This window comes from Heloderma suspectum, chromosome 15 (assembly GCF_057233095.1).
Source record: "Heloderma suspectum isolate Gila_16-S chromosome 15, 16-S_ref, whole genome shotgun sequence".
Lineage (NCBI taxonomy): Eukaryota > Metazoa > Chordata > Lepidosauria > Squamata > Helodermatidae > Heloderma > Heloderma suspectum.
This window is the reverse complement of record NC_139472.1, coordinates 4726494-4748516: the sequence shown is the minus strand read 5'-3', so window position 1 is coordinate 4748516 and position 22023 is coordinate 4726494. Positions and strand designations below refer to the sequence as shown.

The 22023-nt window shown below is 47.6% G+C and overlaps 1 protein-coding gene across 1 annotated transcript; it reads right to left on the bottom strand.

The window, feature by feature from the left end:
• Nucleotides 1-2206: 2206 nt before the first annotated feature.
• On the bottom strand, nucleotides 2207-20146 carry LOC146335226 (tumor necrosis factor receptor superfamily member 4-like). The gene is made up of 7 exons (XM_084821740.1): nucleotides 19955-20146; nucleotides 16735-16857; nucleotides 12028-12135; nucleotides 10119-10185; nucleotides 9006-9238; nucleotides 4984-5121; nucleotides 2207-3233 (listed from the first exon to the last, which is right to left on the bottom strand). The coding sequence occupies exons 1-7, from the start codon at nucleotides 20082-20084 to the stop codon at nucleotides 3160-3162; spliced, it is 873 nt and encodes a 290-aa protein (XP_084677866.1). The 5' UTR covers nucleotides 20085-20146; the 3' UTR covers nucleotides 2207-3159.
• Between the last annotated feature and the right edge of the window lie 1877 nt (nucleotides 20147-22023).

Sequence of the window (22023 nt, the reverse complement as noted above, 5' to 3'; positions counted from 1 at the left end):
GTCCAAACTCATTAAAAGCAAAAAGGGAGCATCATCTGATCTCCTTAACTGGCTGCTGGGACTGAGAACAGGTTGCTCAGCTAGACCGAGTTTGGTCCCATCCCACCAAGCGTATTCTTAAATTCTGGATTCATTATTCTGGAATAAATATCACGTCATCACAGAGAGAGAGAAAAAGAGACAGTGAACATGTAACATTTTTAATTGGCTTACAACTGCAACCAAACATGGGTGAATTCATCAGTCCCAGAGTACAAAAACTTGCCACAGAGCAGCTGCTCAGAAGCAAAGCAGAGAACAAAAATTGGGGGCAGTATCCATCAGTGTCATTTCGCAAACTCAGATCCCGCTAGTGGAGCTCAGCTGGATATTAGCGATGCACAAGCAGTTGCCTATTCTGCTTGTGCAGCTGGTTGTGAAACCAGTTGCACAAGCCACCACGCAACCTGTTGCACAAGCGAATGCACAACTGGTCGCCCAAGAGCGGAAACGCACTTGCGGAAACACATTTGTGCAGGTGTAACTTTAGTTGGATTCTTCTCTGGAGCATAGTTCAGAATCTAGTTTCCGCTGGCACAACGTCCTTTGCACTAACGGGAGGACACACTTGGATATTGCCCATTCTGCATCAATTAAAAAACCAGTGCATTTTCCAAATGCAAAATGTTATGCTCGGTATGTGCCCATGCGCATTTTTTTCTGAGAGGTTTTTCAGAAACAAAACCTAGCCATAAATTAGATCATCACATTTAGCAATCCCGAGAGAGACAGTATCAGGTATATGACAAACGCAAACAAAATTACAGGCAATCAATATGACAAAAAGTACTCTTCTTAGGGGGCCACAGCTCAGTGACTGAGCATCTGTTTTGGATGCAGGTTTCCAGCTCAATCCCTGACCTGACTCACTACAAATGTAGCTTCAAAGGCCTGTATGTGATAGACACAAAATATTGCAGTGTGAAATGCTGCTGTTCAGGGTCCTAGTCACTCCATTCCATTTGCTTCCCCCCCCCCAACTTTCCATGTCCCCCTCCCAACAGTTAGCATTCTGTGGCTATGGAACTTGTTCAGACCTCATTTTACTGGTTTTTCACCTTTAGGGTTAGATTTTTTGGACTTCTGCAAACCTCAGGCTCCCCCCAAGCTTGCTGTTATCTCCTCTTGTGTGTGGGTGGTGCAGATGGACACTTTGGGCCCAATCCATTTGCATATGCCAGGTGGCAACTGATAAGTCTGATCTGGTCCAGCTCTGCTCTGACAAGTGAGTTTGTCCTTAACAAGATGGCCTCATATCTACCCGTACCCAGACTCAAACTGGAAGATCCCACACACGTATTGGAATTCCAAGAGTGCTCAGAGACAATCCCCTAAGTCATGTCCAAATCCATCTCATATCTAATTAAAAAACTGGGTTTACCTCATCCACCCCTTTTGTGCTCTGGAGTTAACATACTTTATGTAAAAATATAGGGTTGTATCCAGCCTTAGTCATACTTAAAGTAGACCCACTACCTAGCCCATTTCCCAGCCCACCCCCTTTGCACTTGGGAGTTAATTACAGATTCAGAATATGACACAAACATACCTTATGTAAAAATATGGGGCTGGATCCATCCTGAGAAATACTTAGAGTAGATGCACTGAAATCAATGGAACTTAATGTTAGTCATGATGAATTTAAGTCCCACTGACTTCAGTGGGTCTTCTCTAAGTATGACAAATCCTGCATCCACCCTATTGTGTTTTTAAGTACGTCAATATATCATACACACAAAGAAACAAACTCTACCCACCCACCCACCCATCCATCCATCCACCCATCCACAAAAGTACAAGTGTACTTCTGGGTGTGGACATATACTAGTGTAAATCTCGTGTCACCACGGGGGCTAGTAGTCTGGTGACTAGAACAACTATACACTTTTAAAATAAATGTACTACAAATAAACCCGCAAATGTGAAAACAAAACAAAAAAGATGTTCTTCTTAAAAAGAGCATTTCTCATGTCTTGAAGTGTACACAGATACACACATTTGTGCTTTAAAACCTCCCTATTTGGGAGTAAAACTACTGTTTCCTTAAGGAAACACAAAAATGTTGAAATCCACTGAACTTAGAAAGTATAATATTTAACATTTTTGGAATATATAGATTTAGAGATGCAAGCCATTTCTTCAATCTATATGCATTTTTTTTCCTTTTGAAACTACTTTATCCCCCGCCCCCCAAAAAGCAGGTTCAGCTTTTAGTTAAAAGAGCTGAAATATTTATCTTCACATACACCAATTGCATCCTCTTGTACTCTGCATCAATTAATTTGGAATAATTACCGCTCATTCATTACTTATAAATAAGGATGCCATGCCGAAGAAATCCACAATGGAATCAAATGAGTTCAGATTACTATGAATCCAACTGTGGATTCCACAGCAGACCAGCTTTTCCTGAGTCGCATGAATTCTGTAGTCTTGTGGAATGTTTTGTTTTTTTAAAACTTTCTGGAATTCTACTCAAATTTAGTTGTTGAAAAATACATAAAATAAAAAACAAGGACTGAAAATGCGCATTGTCCCCATAAGCTAAAGCATGAAACTGTGCATTGGGGGGGGGGTGCCATGCATTTTAGGGGGTTGCGCATTGTCGCATGTGTGAATTTGCACAAATATGAATTTGTGCAAATTTGGGAAATTGGAAAAAAAATCTGATTCCACCAATGAATGAATGATGGAATGAAAGGCACCTAATAATCCACAAAACACAGATGTAATAGATTTTACAAAATCTGTACATCCCTATTTCTAAAGTACCTAAAACAACTAGTGGTATGTAACAGTGGTGGGCAGAAAGCAGGTCTCCAGAAGTTTTGGACTTCAGTTCCCAGCATTCCTGATGTTGGCAGGGGCTTCTGGGAGCTGAAGTCCCAAATATCTGGAGATGGTAGATGCCCAGCCCTGCAGTAGAAAACCAAACAAAACAGGCCCTGATCACCTAGGCTTACAATCCAAAAGATAAAGACAAGACCCATTAGGGAGGGAAGGAGAAGGAGAAGAAGCATTGATGGTGGAAAAGGCAAACAAATTGGAAGGCAATCTGGAAGTCCAGGCGGTGTTCCTTTTGGCTCAGAGGTTAAAGATCTGATTTTCTCCATGGGGGTATCAGTTTCGCGCAAGGCTAGATTTGGAATCGATTTGCTCCTCCTGGATAGGGATTCGATAACTGCTTCTTCCATCTGAAAGACAAGTATGGGGGTGGATGGGAAGGTTAAAGAAGGAGAGGACAAGCCAGGCGTGCCCAAAACTTGTTGCCATAGAGTATCCTATTTCTAAAAGTACAGATTACCGTCTTGGAAGCTGGACCCTTTGAACTAAATCTGCCATCCCCAAATGGTAGATGTGCCTTCCAGATGTGTTGGACTGCAACTCCCATCATTTCGAGCCAGCATGGCCAATGGTCAAGCTGGATGGGATTAGGGATGGATGAAACTGTCAGTTTCAGTGTCATCTGGTTTCTCATGTCTCCAGTCTTAAATTCAGTTCATCCCAACATGGAGATATTTTAATTGTTTTTCGTTTAATTCATAGGCATTTTTTGGTTCATTTCTCCAATTTTGTCTAATATACCCATTTTTGCAAGCAATTTCCTTAATATGGTGTTATTTTCCCTGATACAGGCATGTTTGTATGCATGTTTTGATGGAAGGTCACTGAGAAATTTGGAGAAATGTGACTGTCAAAGGATAACTGAGTTCAGTTCACGTATTTGTTCGAAAGTGCAAAATTAGGTACATTTGGATTCAATTGCAAACTGAACAGTCCAACCTAATTAGAGAGTTCAGGGATGGAGGAGGTTAATCAAGATGAACATTGCTAATAATAAGCCACCTTGGATTAATGCTCAGAGCCCATAAGCATGGCCCAAGAGCGCATGCTGATAAAGCTACTGAAGCATTCATATACAAGATCTGATCATTCAAAATTTACAAAGCAATAAACACCCATGTTGAAAGGCAAGAACATGAAGGTGCTTTTAGTCATTTACAAGCCTTGAGTAGCCTCATGTGAAATCCCAATAAATCATATCCAAAGGATTTGCATCTAGAGGAAGATGACGGTGGAAATGGAGCCTGGAGACAAGGCCCTATCAGGAAATGGAGCCTGGAGACAAAGCCCTATCAGGACTTGGCGCCTCCAGAGGGTAAGGCCAGGAACCAACAAGTTCAGAGTGCAAGAATTGGGGGTTTAACTACACGTTAGGAAAAAGCTTGCTGATGGTGCGATCGGTTGGACGGTGGAACAGGGAGCCTTGGTGGGCAAGCTCGAGTGTTGCTGATTCACACATCCCTAGCTCCAGCCAGTAACGTCAATGGTTACAGCTGCAGTCTGAAACATCTAGAGGGCATCAGGTTGGGGTAGGCTGATTTACTCTGCCCTGAGTTGCCTGGAGGAAGGATAAGATAAAAACAAAACAAAATGAAATGGGACGTGGTCTGAAGGTACAGGAGGCAGCCACCTTGCTGAAGCTGAGCAGATCTAGGTCTGGTCAGTGCTTGGAAGGGAGACCACCTGGGCATCCCATGTAACCACCTTGAGTTCCATGATGGAAGAAAGTTGGGATACTAATCGCCACCATCCCCTCCCCCCTTTCAGTAGCACATAGAATCTACATCACGTTCCCAATTTCTGCAATATGCCAGATTCTCTCTCTCTCTCTCTCTCTCACACACACACACACACACAGCTGCCAGAAAACCCTCTCTGGTCCTGAACAGCCCGTATACAATATTTGCCACATCATTTTTTTTTTAATGTCTAGACTATCCTTCACCCACAAAAGTGGATTCCACAGCAGTGAACAAACATAAGCTAACACGTTGAGGATATAATAAAGATACAATAAAACCTCAATCCAAAAGTTGAAAGGGACATGACAAAACTCAACCACCAGCTGGCACCTTCATTCCTGCTACAGATTTAACTTACCCTCATGGGGAATATATGAGAACATTTCAGATCTTGCCTGCTCCTTCTTTTTCTTGGCTTTCTGGAAAAACAGCAGAAGGACCGGTCCTCCAACTGCAAGCAGGAGCCCTGCACAGGTCAGGAAAATCCATAAGTGCCCTAAAAGAAAAACATACAAGGATGGCCCAAAGTTATAGCTGCCTGGGAAATATGTTGGAGTCAATTGCATTCAGTATTAGCTAGAGATGGGCAAACTCTCTGAAGCTCATGTTGGGGGCGGAGTAGCTCAGGAACGTTCTGAACTTCCTGGAAAAACATAGGGGTGTGTGTGTGTGGGGGGGGGGATTGGAAAAATTCCCCAAGCCAGTCTGAAGTTTGGAAAATCCCCGCCCCTTGGTGGATTATCTCCCATAATTCACCACTCCTTGAATTTGGATGGCCAAGCTAATTGCCTAAGAGTAGTTGAGGTTTCCCCAAATTCCCTGGGGGGAAAAAAGGGCGGGGTAAAGTTGTTTAGATGCAGTCCCAGTGAGAGTTATCATTGCATCTTTAAACTGCCATGATTTAAGTCCCATGGATTTCAATACAATCTTATGCACACTTATCTGGGAGTGAGCACCATTGAACACAGTGGCACTTACTTTTGAGTAAAAATGCATAGGATTCCACTGAAGCTCAATAAGCTGAAGCTCAACCCTGACAAGACCGAGGTACTTTTGGTGGGAGACAAGAGGAGGCTGGGAGATGTTGACCTGGTGTTGAATGGGGTACAGCTACCCTTGAAAGACCAGGTCCGCAGCCTGGGGGTCATTTTGGACTCCCAGCTGTCCATGGAGGCTCAGGTGTCAGCTGTGAGCCGGACAGCGCTGTATCAACTCCATCTGATACGGCGGCTGCGCCCCTTCCTTCCCGACCATCTGCTCCCATCGGTAGTGCATGCCCTGGTCTCCTCTCGTTTGGACTACTGTAATGTGCTCTACGTGGGGTTACCCTTGAAGACGGTTCGGAAACTGCAGCTGGTACAGAACGCGGCGGCTCGCCTGATTAAAGGCAGCCGCCGGCGAGATCACATCACTCCAGTGCTGAAGGAGTTGCACTGGTTACCAGTTGTTTTCCGGGCCAAATTCAAGGTGTTGGTTTTGACCTTTAAAACCCTATATGGTTCCGGCCCAGCCTATCTTAAGGAGCGCCTCCAGCAACACCAGACAGGCCGCTTAACAAGATCGGCCTCGGATGGCCTTCCCTCTGTCCCATCAGCCAGGACAGCTAGACTGGTGGGGACGAGGGAGAGGGCCTTCTCTGTGGTGGCCCCCACTTTGTGGACCTCCCTCCCTAGGGAACTCCGTCATGCCCCCTCTTTAATGAGCTTCCGTCATGCATTAAAAACATGGCTGTTCAGGCAGGCATTTGGGGTGGGCTAGGGTATTTTAAAAAAAAAAAAATTTATGGTAAAATTTTATTGTTTTAAATTGTTTTATGGTGGGTTGTACATCGCCCAGAGTGGCTAGGTGACCAGTCAGATGGGCGATTAATAAATTTAATAAATAAAAATAAATAAACTGTAAGTGCAACTAACTAAGGCTGCACAGTGTACAGCTATGTACATATCTATTTAGAAGTAAGCCTCATTAGCTTCCGATTATTAGCCATTTATTTGTTTATTAATAATATTATATACTGCTTAATATTTAAAAATCTCTTCAATGGGACTTACTCCCATGTAAGTGGGTATAGGATTGCCTTACAACGCAATCCTATAAATGTCTACTCAGAAATAAGCACTATTCAGTTCAATGGGATTTACTCCCAGGTAAGTGGGTATAGCCTACCAGAAGTGGTGGCCTGCCAGATGTTTTTGTGGTGGGCCACCAGATGTGTCTGTGGTAGGGATGTATGAAAGTCACTTACCTTTTCGAAGGGTGACATTTGCGATGGGGGGGAGGTGCTCCGTCCCTCCCCCCCGAAATTGTGGCTGGGGGGTGAGCACTCCGTTCCTCCCCCCCCCCCGAATCCTGGTCAGCCGGCTTCGCAAATGGCAGCGGCCATAGCCGCCGCCGTTTGCGTCCCTGCAGTCAGTCGTGATAGGCTACGTAAATGTTTATGTAGCCTATCATGGCTGATTTAAAGGAAAAAAACAACAACGCGCGTACGCAAATGGTGGCGCCTATGGGCGCCGCCATTTGCGTTCCTTATTTTGACACATCTTTGTCTATGTAAACATTTACGTAGACTACGGCGAAAATAAGGGGAACGCAAATAGCGTAGCGTCTACGCTATTTGCGTTCCCCTTATTTTCGCCGTCTTAGTCTACGTAAACATTTACGTAGCCTATCATGGTATTTTTTTTAAAATCTAGCTGTGATAGGCTACGTAAATCTTTGTGTAGCCTATCATGTTTGTTTGTTTTTTACTGCAAATGGCGGCGACAGCAGCCAGTCGGAAGACCGGCTGCCACAGCCGCTGAACCGCCGCCGAACTGCCGCCGGAGCCACTGCCGCCAGGAAGATTCGCCCAAGGTAAGTCACGTCCCGCGGGGGGGGGCAGACCGTGCCGCCACCGATTTCGGGGGGCTGAATGCGCTGGCATTCGGCCTCCCCGAGATTCGTGGCGAAATTCTCTGACATCCCTAGTCTGTGGGGAGCTACCAGATGTGTCTGTGGGGAGCTACCAGATGTGTCTGTGTGGGAGCTGCCAGATGTTTTGGTGGCCCACCAGGGGGTTTGTTGGCCTGCCAGATGTTTTGTTGTGGTCCACCAGATGTGATTGCCACCAGACGTTTGTTTGTGGCCCACCAGATGTTTGGCCTAGAACTCCCATGATCCTTTGCCATTGACTATGCTGATTTGGGCTGATGGGAGTTGTAGGCCAAAACATCTGGAGGTCCTCAAGTTGCCCACACCTGGAATGGAGGATACAGCCTTAGCTTGCACCCAGCCCTATGTGTTTTCAATTTTATGTATCCGTCAAAGAAATATTTTCTAATTTGGGGGGGGGGAAGGTTTATATAAAAAAGAAAAGAAAATCACATTCAGAATGAGCAAAAACAAGCACACACAGGGCAAAGCCAGGGCACAGAACAACCCAAGAAACAGGACATTCCTATGACAAAGAATCCTGTCCTCAGGTTTTAAGGACTTCGCAGAAGAAGGCTGTCCTAGATCAGACCAAAGGACTATCCAAGGAATAGAAACTTCCTGACTGTTAGAGCAATACGGCAATGGAACCCATTCCCTAGGGACGTGGTGGGCTCTCCCACACCGGAGGCAGTCAAGACGAGGCTAGTGGACAGCCACCTGTCGGGGATGCTCTGACATGGATTCCTGCACTGAGCAGGGGGTTGGACTCGAGGGTCTTGCAGGCCCCTTCCAACCCTACTCTTCTATGATTTTATGATTCTGTGAAAGCATCCTGGTTCCCACAGTGCCCAAGCAGCTGCCACTGGGAAGCCTGCAAGCGAACAGAACATGACACCTTTCCCCCTGGCCCAGGCTTTGGAGGGCCCTTGGGCAGATCATCCTCAGTGGCCCCCCTCCCTCAGTGGGTTGACCTCCTCACCGCCATTCTCACCAGCCGCTCGTGTTCCTCCTCCCCTTTCTCACCATGGCTGCCCCTTGCTGGCTTGGCAGGCAGAGCGCCAGGGAGCAAGCAGGCCGTGGCGTCTCCTGCTCTTCCTTACCACCACCACCGTTGTCTGGGCCAGAGCAAGAGGCCGGGGAACAAGCAGGCTGCAATGGTGTCAGTGGGCCCCTGCTGAGGCGTGGGCCCTTGGCAGGTGCCCAGCCATGCCTACCCTCGACACTGGCCCTGATTGCTACCCCTTGCTTGCTTGAGAGGCAGAGAGCCAGGGAGCCAGGAGGCCGTGGCCTCTCCTGCTCCTCCTCGCCACCTCCGTTATCAAAGCGAGAAGCAGGCAAACAAGCAGGTTGCAACAGCGAAGGGGAGGAGCAATTCCAGCGGGCTCTTGTCAGTGGGCCCCTGCTGGGGCGTGGGCCCTCGACCGGCGCCCAACCGTGCCTACCCTTGACGCCGTCCCTTACCCTTACCATTGTCAGCCTCCTTTGGCTCATCTTTATCTACGTGAGTGGCCAAACTAACGTGAGTGGCCAGACTAACGTGAGTAAAGCTGGGCTCCGTTGCGAGTATGCCATGCTCCCATCTTTGGCTTGAGGGAAATGCGGCAGCCGTCGGTCCTGGAGGTTTGGCGGGCTGCTTCTCACAGATTGCATTCTGTTCCCTGTTCCCAGCATGCAGAGTTTTCCAGCCATTAGCCGTGCAACTGCCCGTGTAAACACACAAACAAACAAAAGAGCAGATGCACATGGTTCTTTAGGTAAATCACGCTGGGATGGCACCGATCGCAATTAAAATGGGCTGAACTGAAACATGGAGGGTGGGGCCTGCTTTTCACAAAGACCTGTGCCACCACCCACCCCACCCCACATGATAAGACTACCCAGTTTGGGTGATCGTTCAGATGCAAGGATCATGTCTCAAGGAAGTGATCTGTGCTTGCTGACTGGTTACCTGCCCCATAACCACCAAGAAGGTGAAATTAGAATTTCACAGTCAGAAGTGATTCCTCCCTCCCTTCTCTCATAGGAAAATGCACTTCTTTTGGAGAAAACCTTGACCCACCACCATCACCCCAAATGGCCCCTTTCCACTGTAAAAAAAATGAGTCCTGCCAAAATTTGGGGCAGTCCTACAAACATGTCTGCATTTATTCACATTTGTCCCTCTGCCACACTTCCTTCTCCTGCCCACTCTTACCTCTCCCACCACCAGCTAAACCTGTGAAAGCTGGGGCACAAATGCATGTGTGCTGACTGGCTAGCTGCCCTTGTTGATATTGGCAGGGGCAGGTAACCAGTCAGCAACCACAGTATCCTTAGGGAAGGGACCTATCCTTTGCTTACACCTCTCTGTAAATAAACGTTAAGTCTGTGGTAGGGAATCTCAGGCCCGTGGTCAAATCTGACCTACCTAAGGTCCCAATCCAGCCTTTTGCAGTTTCCTAGATGGCCCCACCCACTTTTCCCTGACCAGCAACCATTTCCTCATTTCCTGGCCTTTGTGCAGTTTTTCCCCATTCTACAAGACTGAAATGCATCTAAGTCTTGGTTACTGGCAGTAAGATTTTAAGCTAAGATACATACTTTCTCCAAGGCTGACACTTCTCCTTCCCTCCTCTGGAAAAATATCCATTGGGACAGGGGTCACATCCTGAAACAAAATGGATGTGATGAAAAGAAACAAGACATTAAGAAATTTAACAAAAGCAAGGGAATACTGGTGCAACCTTCACCAGCTCAGCTCAACGAACGTTCTGCCGGTGGGAATCGATGACCATCGCTACAATCATGGTGGGTGGGATGAAAATTCCTGCTGTTACTGGAAGTAACCACTGGGAGATAGTGGTGAAGGCTGGGGCGATTCGGCCAGCACTGTGCAAGTGCATGGTTGCTGACTGGCTAGCTGCCTTTGTTGATATTGACAGCCCACATCTGGAGGAAGTAACCAGTCAGCAACCATGCACTTAAATGACACTAATAGGGGCAGGCAACCAGTCACAGAATCATAGAATAGTAGGGTTGGAAGGGGCCTACAAGGCCATCGAGTCCAACCCCCAGCTCGATGCAGGAATCCAGGTCAGAGCATCCCTGATCCAAGATGGCTGTCCAGCCTCATCTTGAACGCCTCCAGTGTGGGAGAGCCCACCACCTCCCTAAGTAATTGGTTCCATTGTCGTATTGCTCTAACAGTCAGGAAGTTTGTCCTGATGTTCAGCTGGAAACTGGCTTCCTGGAACTTGAGCCCATTATTCCGTGTCCTGCACTCTGGGATGACCAAGAAGAGATCCTGGCCTTCCTCTCTGGGACAACCTTTCAAGTCCTTGAAGAGCGCTATCAAATCTCCCCTCAGTCTTCTCTTCTCAAGGCTAAACATGCCCAGTTCTTTCAGTCTCTCTTCATAGGGCTTTGTTTCCAGTCCCCTGATCATCTTTGTTGCCCTCCTCTGAACCCTCTCCAGTTTGTCTGCATCCTTCTTAAAAGTGTGGTGCCCAGAACTGGACACAGGACTCCAGATGAGGCCTAACCAGTGCTGAGTAGAGGGGAACTAGTACTTCCCGAGATTTGGAAGCTATGCTTCTCTTAATGCAGCCCAAACGAGCACTGGCCTTTTTTGCAGCCACATCACATTGTTGGCTCATATCCAGCTTGTGATCGACAACAATTCCAAGATCCTTCCCGCTTGTAGTGTTGTTGAGCCACGTATTCCCCATCTTGTAACTGTGCATTTGGTTTCTTTTTCCTAGGTGCAGAACTTGGCATTTATCCCTATTAAATGTAATTCTGTTGGTTTCTGCCTAGCGCTCCAGTCTATCAAGATCACCTTGGATTTTGTTTCTGTCTTCCAAAGTATTAGCTATCCTGCCCAATTTTGTGTCATCTGCAAATTTGATCAGCATTCCCTACACCTCCTCCTCCAAGTCATTAATACAAATGTTGAAGAGCACTGGGCCCAGGACTGAGCCCTGCGGTACCCCACTCGTTACCTCTCCCCAGTTTGAGAAGGTCCCATTGATAAGCACTCTTTGAGTCCGATTCTGTAGCCAACTGTGGATCCACCGGATCGTCGTTTCATCTAGCTCACTTTGAGCTAGTTTGCTCATCAGGATATCATGGGGCAGTCAGCAACCACACACTTACACAGTGCTGATAAGGACACGTAATCATTCAACAAGCACACACTTACATGGTGTGATGGCCTTGTAGGCTCCTTCCAACCCTACTATACTATTGTATGATTCTATGGTGCTGATAGGAATAGGTAACCGGTCAGCAACCACACACTTCCACAGTGCTGATAAGGGCAGATAACCAGTCAGCAACCACGGTGCTGATAGAGGCAAGGAGGTCTTCTATTGCCACCTTGTGATGGTTACTGATAAGGGAAGGGATTTCCCTCCACTTTTGATCATCCCACAGGAGTGGCTGGTCATGTGTCTGACCGGCCACCACCAGTCTTGGTCTTCACCCCCCCCCCACCGTCCCCCCTACTCACTTCTGTTGTTTCTACTGAACATAGCACCGGCTGGCGCATAGCCTGGAAGACACACGCAGATTGTGTTAGACTTTCTTTCACATGGCTCCTCCTCTCGGAGACCTCTGTCTGGGAAAGCACAAAAGGAAGGGAGAGAGAGCAAGGACTTCTAAGAAACCTAGCTTCAGTTGTCAGAACGGTGCTCCTTTGCTATGCACAATTCTGGTGAATAGCCCAGAGTGGTCTGTTGATGTTCCATCAATGGGAGCTAATGGGTGGGAGGGGAGTGTCATGATTGCCAGGGATCTCTCTCCAATGAGATGGAATGAGACACTCATCAGAGCTTGGAGGAAGCAACACCCCTCCAGTTGAGGGGAGGAAATAGAGGGAACAGTGTATGTGTATGTGTGTGTGTGTGTGTGGCGGGGGGAAGCGGTAGACAGACAGAGCTAAGCAGTGGAGACTGGTGGCTCCAATGTCAGTGGGGTGGTGAATCTGCTCTGGGTTTCGGTCAGAACTAGCCAGAACTCTAAAGGAGCTATCCAAGGTACTTAACCTATCTTGGGGGTTGGGCTCAGCACCATGGATAAATCCTTTAGCATTCTGGCTGGTTCTGACCAAACCCAGAGTGGATGTACTGCCCCGCTGACATTGGAGTCACCAGCCTCCACTGGCTAGGGAAGACACAGAATAGAGCAGAGGTGCAGAAGCTCTGGCCAGGGGCCAGGAGTGGACCTTCTGGTTCCCCCAATGGCCACACCCCCTTCCCATAAGGCTGCCCCCTTTCCCTCAACCACCAATCGTTTGGTGGCTTCCCAGCTTTTACAGTTTTTCTCCCCAGTCTAAAAGGTTTAAATGTCTCTCTAAGGCTTCATTCATGGCAGTAAGAGCTTTAAGCCAATGTGCTAGTATCTGGAGTATTTTTGGCCCTGCCCTTTTTGCCTTTGGCCCCGCCCACCATTGGAATGCAGCCCTGAGACTGTCTCTGAAATGGAATTTGGCCCTCAGACTGAAAGAGGTTCAACACCCTTGGAACAGACTGTAGCAGCTCAGCTTTCCCCAACTTGGTGCCCTCCAGGGGTTTTGGATTACAACTCCCACAAGCCCTAGCCAGCATGGTCAATGGCCAGGGATGATGGGAATTGTAGCTGCAGTCCAAAATTCCTAACAAGGAATTCTGTGTTAGGCATAATTAGGAAAGGAACTGAGAATAAAACTGCCGAGATCATACATCCCTTTTGCAAACCTATGGTGCAACCAGACTTGGAATGCCGTGCAGAGTTCTGGTTACCTAAAAGTTACCTAAAAGGGGATATTGTAGAGTTGGGGAAAGGGCAGAAAAGGGCAACTGAAATGATCAAGGGGCTGGAGCAACTCCCCTGTGAGGGAAGGTTAGAACAGCTAGGATTGTTTAGCTTGGAGAAAAGGCCAGTAAGGGGAGACATGACAGAGGTGTACAGAATTTTGCCTGGTGGGGAGACATTTTTCTCCCTCTCTCATAATACTGGGACCCAATGGGGCCATCCCATGAGTCTGACAGGTGGGGGATTCCGGACAGATAAAAGAAGTCCTTGTTTAACAGCACAGAGTTAAACTATGGCATTCGCTACCACAGGACATACTGGTGACTACCAATTTGGATGGCTTTAAAAGGGGACTGGACCAATTCCTGGAGAAGAAGGCTATCAATGGCTACTAGTCCTGATGGATACATGATACCTCCAGTATCAGGGGCAGTATGCCTATGTGCACCAGTTGCTGGGGAACATGGGCGGGAGGGTGCTGTTGCACTCATGTCCTGAGTCCCACAGGCAGCTGGCCGGCCTCTGTGTGAACGGAATGCTGGACTAGATGGACCCTTGATCTGATCCAGCAGGGCCCTTCCCAAGTTCTTATACTCTTAAGGCTGGTCTAGTGAGTTATGTGGTGCCAAAAATGTTCTGTCCTAGTATAAGGTAGCTGTGTCCGTCCATCCATCCATCCGTCTGTCCATATGCATGTGTGTACTCGTGCTTACACTTCAGTGGTTTTATTTGATTTTTTTAAACCTCCCTGAGCATATAACTGAAGGGAGGTATAAAAAATATTTTAACAGGCAAGCATAAAGAATATCAGACACTTTGCATGAAGGAAGTCCAAGATGCATCTCCAGGTAAAGGAACCCTGAGCAGCCGCCTGTCAGAGGAGGTGGATTTTGCATACGGTAGTTTCCTGTCTTTAGCTAGGGAAGGTCCCGGGGCTCAGTGGTAGAGCACCCGGTTTGAAGGCAGGAGGCCCAGTGATGTCGTGGAGCCAGGGCTCACAGGGTCAAAGCCCCGGGACTGACCAGCAGGCAGTCTCTTCATTAGCAGCGTCACACACAACTTCCCTGTTCCCTAGTCTGAGCATACTGAAATCCTCACAGTAGTCGAAGCCCTGGGACTGGTCGGCAGGGACTTTTTAGTAGCACCATCACCACCCCTGCCCCCCACACACACAACTTCCCTGTGTCCTCTGAGCTTACTGCAATCCTCTGTCCTCACAGGGGCTTGGGGTAGGGCAGGGGGAGATGGATGTCTCCAGGAACAATATATAGTGTTGAGCTACACCGGTTGTTGTACTGCAAAATATTTTGGGGTGGCTTGGCTGTGAATGGGCAACTAAGACCCATTCGCTTCTCAAAAGACCAGCTCCTGGTGTCATTTTAGTACTGCTGCTTGGATGCATGCATGCATGCATTTTGCCCTTCTCCTTCGTGTGGCTTTATGATGAATTTTTATGGGATTGTTTAGGTTTAGTGCATCTTTATTTTTTGCGAGATGTCCTTTTAAAATAAACATTCCACATGCGTGACTGTCTACATTTTGTTACAACTCCTAGTCGTTAGCGAATGGTCTCGAAACATTGTTCGGTTTTATGGTGTGAAGTTGTTCTGACACTGCCGTGAGCTGCTTCGAGCACGGTCGTACTGGGGAAAAACGGCATACAGAAAGCGGATGGTTTTGATGGCGATGAATCTGTATAAGGCAGTTTCCCTTCAGCTCCCTGAGGCTGGGTTGTGCAATTTCTTAACTTGCTGATACGATGAGCCAGACAGATGGCAAGCTGCTTCTGAATCCCCCACCCCCGGTTTCCAGTGCCGTTTCTCCAACGGCACTGGGTGTGAGAACTGCTCTTTTGAAAACCCACAGAAATAACACCAACACACACACACACACACGCACACACACACACACAAACCCACAAGTTATAAAGATCTGAGATTTGCTGGGACAGCAATCGGTTCTAGCCTGGCAACGGCAGCCTTCTCTTTAACAAACTCCTTGCCCAGGGAGGCTCATGCGACTAGCTCGCTATCATCGCAGACTGTGTCAGCTCCAGATTTTCTCAGGGCCCGTGGGAAAGACTCCTTCAATGCCCCCCCCAGTGGGTCTCCCTTCTCAGTGCCATTCTAACTAGCTGTTCTTGCTATTCCTCCTCCTCCTCTTCCTCATCATGGCTCTCGCTTGCTTGGCAGGCAGACAGCCAGGGAGCAAGGAGGCCGCGGCCAAAGCTCTCTGTGCGGTTCACAAAGACTCAGAACCTTTACAATACAAAACTGTACATACTGTAAAAGCTATTTACCTACAGACATATGAACAGACAACACACACGAGGGATGGGCGGACTAACCCCCATATGCGCCATGCGCTGCTTGCCCCGCACCGGACCCCCACTGGCCACTCAACCCTGCTCACCGTGCGCAGACCCGTCGGGCAGTCCACGGGCACCCAGTGAGCAGAGCCCCGATCCTCCGCCGAGCCCACATTCTGCACAAAATGGTGGCTCGTCCTTTTCGGTAAAGGCTGATCCTACGTAAACGGCGGCCCTAAAGAGGTTCATTCATTCATTCATTCATTCATTTATTCATTCATTCATTATTGCATTTATACCCCGCCTTTTTTCCTCTTGCAAGGAACCCAAGGCGGCTTACATTATCCTCCTCCTCTCCGTTGTATCCTCACAACAACAACCCTGTGAGGTGGGTTGGGCTGAGAGTCTGTGACTGGCCCAAAGTCACCCAGTGAGCTTCCATGGCCGAGTGGGGACTAGAACCCGGATCTCCCAGTCCGTCACTCTCGCCACTACACTACACTGGCTCTTCGTGGTCTAAACAGACCATTTATGCCTATAATGTTGCGTAAATGGGCCTCTTTACAGACACCATTTATGTAAAACCAGCCTTCAAGGAAAATTTTGCAGAGTCATACCAGCCCAGTGGTCTGTGGACTCCAGTCCGGGGGGCCGAGCTGGCAGTAATCCGCTGAGCTCGAGCCCCCAACCGGACTCTGTCACTATCCCTAACACACACACACACACACACACACACACACACACACACACAGTTTTAACAATGAATAAGAAGAGACCCCAGGACCCATTTAAAAAACTTACTGTATGCTGCTAAAGGCTGGTTCTTGACCTGGCACCAAAAAGATAACTATGTTGGCTCCAGGTGGGCCTTGCCCAGGAAATCATTCCATAATTTGGGGCCCACACTGAAAAGGCCCTCTCCCTTGTTGCCACCTTCAAAGCCTCCCTCAGAGGAGGCACCTGGAGGAGGGACTTTGGATGCCACCTGAGATGCCGTAAACAGATCCATTACTGGTGGGTGGGAAGGGCACTCCAGGTCTCACCTTGATTTGTATCTCCAGTTGCACAGAGCCGTTGAAGCCTCTCTCATCAAATGTTGGCAGGGGGGAGGCTTACCTTTGTCACAGACGGTGCAAGGTTTACAATCAGAGTAAGTGTAGTCACTGTTGTAGTAGTTCTCCTCGCATGGTTCACAGGTTGTTCCGGCCGAGCGTGTACATCGTCTTGCCAGCTGCTCTCCTACATGGAAGAAGGAGTTGCATTCAGAGATGGAGAGGGGCAGGAGGCTACCATGGCGAAACAAACCCTACAATTTCAAATCCAACATTTCTAGGGCAGCAACATTTGTTTATAGTTACCGTATGTGCTTCCCCTCCCTTTTATCCTCCCAGCAACCCAGCGAGGTAGGGATGTTGGAGAAATTCACAACAGAATCAAATGAGTGCAGATTTCTATCAATCCTTCCCACAGATTCTGCAGCGGACTGTCTTTTCCCGAGTTGCACGGATTCCGCAGACCTGTGGATCAGGGTTTTTTTCCCTTGTACTTTCCAGAATTTTGTGCAAATTTAGTCATAGAAAAATACCTAAATAAAAAAACACCAGCTGAAAATGTGCATTTCCCCCCAAAGGCTAAAGCATGAGAATGTACATTTGGGTGGAATTTGCGCATTTTGGGTGGGGATTTGCGCAAGTTGGGGAAATTGAGAAAAATCCGATTTTATTTATGTGTTTATTTATTGCATTTATATCCTGCCTTTTTTCCACTCGCAAGGAACCCAAGGTGGCTTAGATTATCCTCCTCCTCTCCATTTTATCCTCACAACAACAACCCTGTGAGGTAGGTTAGGCTGAGACTCTGTGATGGGCCCAAAGTCACCCAGTGATCTTCCATGGCTGAGTGGGGACTAGAACATGGATCTCCTGGCTTCCAGTCCAGCACTCTCACCACTACTCCACACTTTCCACTCATTCTGTCAATGAGTGGACGGTGGAATAAAAGCACCTGAGAATCCAGAAAATGCAGACAGGATGGATTTTACTAAATCTCTACATCCCTACTGTGCGGGAAGTTAGGCAGAGTTTGCGATTGGCCCTTTCAAGCAGGGGATTTGAACCTGGGTCTCCCCAGTACTAGCCTGGCACTCTAACCCAGCCCCAGCATGGCTGATGGCCAGGAATTATGGAAGTTATAGTCCGACAACATCTGGAGGGCCCAACTGCTGTCTGACCATAATGCTGCCTCTCTAGTTTACAGCTCGGTCCTATGCCTATTGGCCCGGAAGCAAGTTTGAATTCAAGGGACACATAGGATTGCAGCTGTACTATCTATCACTCCAATAGCGAACACGGGTGGTGAGCGCCGACAGAAATGGAGCCAAAATGGGGCTACTGAGAAACAAGAAGGATGTATCAGCAGGCTTTGGGAAACTCTGGGGTTTACAGAACTACAAAACCTTAAAACAAAACACAGAACACAAAGCTAAGGAGACAAAAAAAAAAGCCAAAACACAGTGAGGAGGGCTGGAAAGAAGTGCTAGGACATAAGGGAAAGATACTGTAACCTTTGGTTGCAGTTCTCAGTTGTTTCATTCATTCATTCATTCATTCATTCATTATACAAATCTAGGCTCAATATGAGGCACTCAAGGTGACTGAGAAACAGTCCCCCAAGCATTTTTTTAAAATATATATAATCAATTTTTAAAAATCTAGATTACAGCTCAGAGCTCAACAAATCTTGTACGTTCATGAAAAAGCCATGTCCCCTGCTGATTAACTGGGTAACAGATTCCAAAGCTAATTGTTTAAATAAGTGAAAAAAGGCAAATGCTTTCCAGAACCATTGATGGTTGGCAGAACCTTCCCCCTTCCCCTGAAAAGTGAGCAGAAATGTTGCTGGAGTTCGGGGAACAGCCCACAGCTTGGCTCGCAGACACAAGGCGAGTTGTACACACCGTGGAACGCTCTCGAGCCAAAAAAGGATGGGATTTCCCCGTGATGGGCATCCTTAGGGTGGGAGAGTCTGACTGCAGGCTGCATGAGACATGTTGCCTTGGCGTCCATGCATATGCTTTGACATACATGTGCACTCCAAACAAAGTACACTCTACCTGCCTCAGATATTTCATTGCTTGGAAAGGAACTCCAGCAACACACACCGACAGTGTGTTCGGAGCAGGGCTGGAGCGAGTGCGGGTTGGTGTGCCGAGTGTGGAGTCCACTTTCCAAAATAGCTCGGTCCCCCTTTCTGTCGTCTTGGGCATGACTCATCCCCACCCTGCTTTTGCCCAACTGATTTGCCAACTGGGGCACAGAGTTGGTGCAGGGGTGGGGGGAAGCAGATTTCCCCCACGCCATTGTTGAACCCAAGGCCAAGTTCTGACCACTTCAGAAGGATTCATTATAGCCAAGCTCTGTGATCCAAAGCACAAAAATTCAACCCTGGAGCATCCGACAGCTACAGTGTAGGGATGGACAGACTCACCTCTGTCTGCTCTGCTGCGTGCTTGCTGAACCCCGCCAGCTGGCCGCCTCTGTTTGGCTCCCTGGGCAAGCTGCTGCATGGTCTGCAAATGCCCCACAAGTGCCCGATGGCCGCCCGACCCCTCAGCGAGCCACCATTTTGCAAAAAAAAATATGGCAGCTCAGGGTTTTCCATAAATGTAATTTTGCATAAATAGAGACCATAAAGAGGCCATTTACGCAACATTACAGGCATTACTGGACCATTTGTGCCTGTAATCTTGCATAAATGGCCCCTTTATGCCCAGGTTTTACATTATTATTATTATTATTATTATTATTATTGTTGTTGTTGTTGTTGTTGTTGTTATTATTATTGTTTCTATACCACCCCATAGCCGAAGCTCTCTGGGCAGTTTACAAAAGTTAGAACATTAAAATACAATATAAATGTTTAAAAACCATTTACATAAAAGCATAAAGATAATATATACAAGCAACATAACATTACATTTACCAAAAAACCCTGAGCTGCCATTTTTTGAAAAATAGCAGCTCGCTGAGGCAACTGGTGCCCACCAGAAGCTCTCAGACTGTCTGGCATCTTGGGAAGCGGGGTCCGGTAAGTGTGACAGTCCATGGACTGGGGCCCAGGAGGCTGAGCAGGGGGGAGTGCGCCAGACTCCACCTCCTTCTTGGACTCCTGTGACATCCCTAATACAGTCATCACCCAGAACTCAAGGAATCCAATCCATCAATCGGGCAGAAATAAGGTATGTGTACCAACTCTCCAAATTTTCCTGTTTTGTGGTCCCTTGTCCCTCACACCTGGGGATGCCTTATAGGCACTAATATAATAACGCATCACTCACCTGGTGGACAATATTTGCAGCATTTCAAGTTCTCGAGGGGATATTCATTCTCTAAACACTGTAAACCCCATGTGGTGTGGGCCAGCAAGGAGAAGGCAAACGCAGTAGCGAAACCCAGGGCGGATTTCATGTCCAGCTGTACCAATGCCTGACTTCACGCCAGCGAAAGGACAGGTGTGTGCAAACTACTGAGCCGAATGGCGATGACAGTGGTACAGCTAAATGATTTCTTCATGGCTGGGAAGTTCCCAGAAACTGTAAACCCCCCCCCCCCACACACACACTTTTTTCTTTGTTCAAGTAGAGAGAAAACAAAGGCAATTTTAGTTTCCACGCTGGAGATAGCAATCGTCAGCACTTTGCCCAGAAGTGGAAATGAAGCCTCACGGAAACTCACTAGACTTACTAGTTCTTGCAATGCTGTCTTCCCCACCCCCATTATAGACATGGATTACATCATTCTCTCGTTCAGATGCAACCCTATTGACCCGGAAGCAAGTCTGAGTTCAAGGGCGACGCATAGGATTGCAGCTGTGGTCACTCCAACAGTGAATTCGAATGGTGAGTAAGGATGTCAGAGGAATCTGGTCTGGGGGTGAAATTTGTCAAGCTTTCAGCAGCTCGACACCCTGCACTTTGGCTCACTTAGCCACAAGCTGGCCCTACTCGATGCGGATTGAGTCGGGCCAGCTCACGGATTTTCGGGTTTGTTCGTTTCCTTAAATTGGCATTTATGCAAATTGCAGCTGCAATTTGCATAATTTGCACAAATTACGGCTGTAGTTTGTGCAAACCATGACAGTAATTTGAGCAAACTATGGCCGTAATTTGCAGAAATTACAGTTATGATTTGCTTAATGTATGTAAATTGTAGCTGCAATATGCAGACATGTCGATGGGGGGGGAGTTTCCGGTTTCCAGGAAAAGCCTGGACAAGCATGGCTCGTGAATGCAAGCCAAACCTTGCAGATGGTGGGGATCAGTTGGCTCCCCAAAGGTCCAGATTTGGAAATGACAAACATCCCTAGTGGTGAGTAGAGATGAGAAATTTGTTTCACTTCATTTTTGATCTGGCTTTACCCAATTCACACCTTCCAGATGGAACCCATCCTCCCTTGGCACTGAGTTCCACAGCCAAGGAGCGGCCACCGAGAAGGCCCTCTGCTGCATTGCCACCAAACATGCCTCTGAATGTCTGAATGAGTTTTCAGGGGGAGTGTAACCCCACCCAGCACACTTTGAATCCCTATTTCCTGGTCTGCCTTTAGACTGAGCAAAAGCACCTCTCTCTTCTTGTCTGGATTAAGCTTCCATTTGTTTGCCCTCATCCAGTCCATTACTGGCATCAGGCACTGACTTAGAACCAGAACAACTTACTTGGATCTAGATGGAAAGAAGAGATAAGAGTTGGGTGTCATCAGCACTCTCCCAGCGGTTTCGTGTATATGTTAAATAGCATGGGGGATAAGATGGAACCCGGAAGGACACCACAGGCCAGCAGCCATGATGTCGCACAGGAATCCCCCAGCACCACCTTCTGAAACCGCCCCTCCAAAAACGACCCGAGGCACTGACTGCATAACAGTACATTCCAGTCCCATCTCAGACAGACACCTCAGGAGGATACCACGGCTGATGGTACTGAAAGCCACCAAAAGGTCCAGCAGAATGAACAGGGACACACTCCCCCTGTCCAGTTCCTGGCACAGATCATCCACCTGCTGGATAATAGGAACAACTCTGCATGCTTCCAGATACTATGGGGCGATAGAGAATGTCCTATAGCTTGATCAGTTCATATTTCCCTTCCTTTTCTTTTCTTCCTCCTCTTGTCTCTGCAAGAAGCAACAACACGTGGTCTTTCCGGAAAGAAAGCAAGTAACCATACCTCCCGGCTTCGCTCTCTCACACTCACACACCTAGCTTTAGGGGGTGCTTGTAGATACAGTGTCCGATCGCCTTCTCTGATGATGTGTATGAAGGCACTAATACAGTAAATGGATTAGCTTCTTCTAAACTGCTTCTAGCCTGTGTTTGTTGCATCCAATACTAAATGCTGTATTGCCACA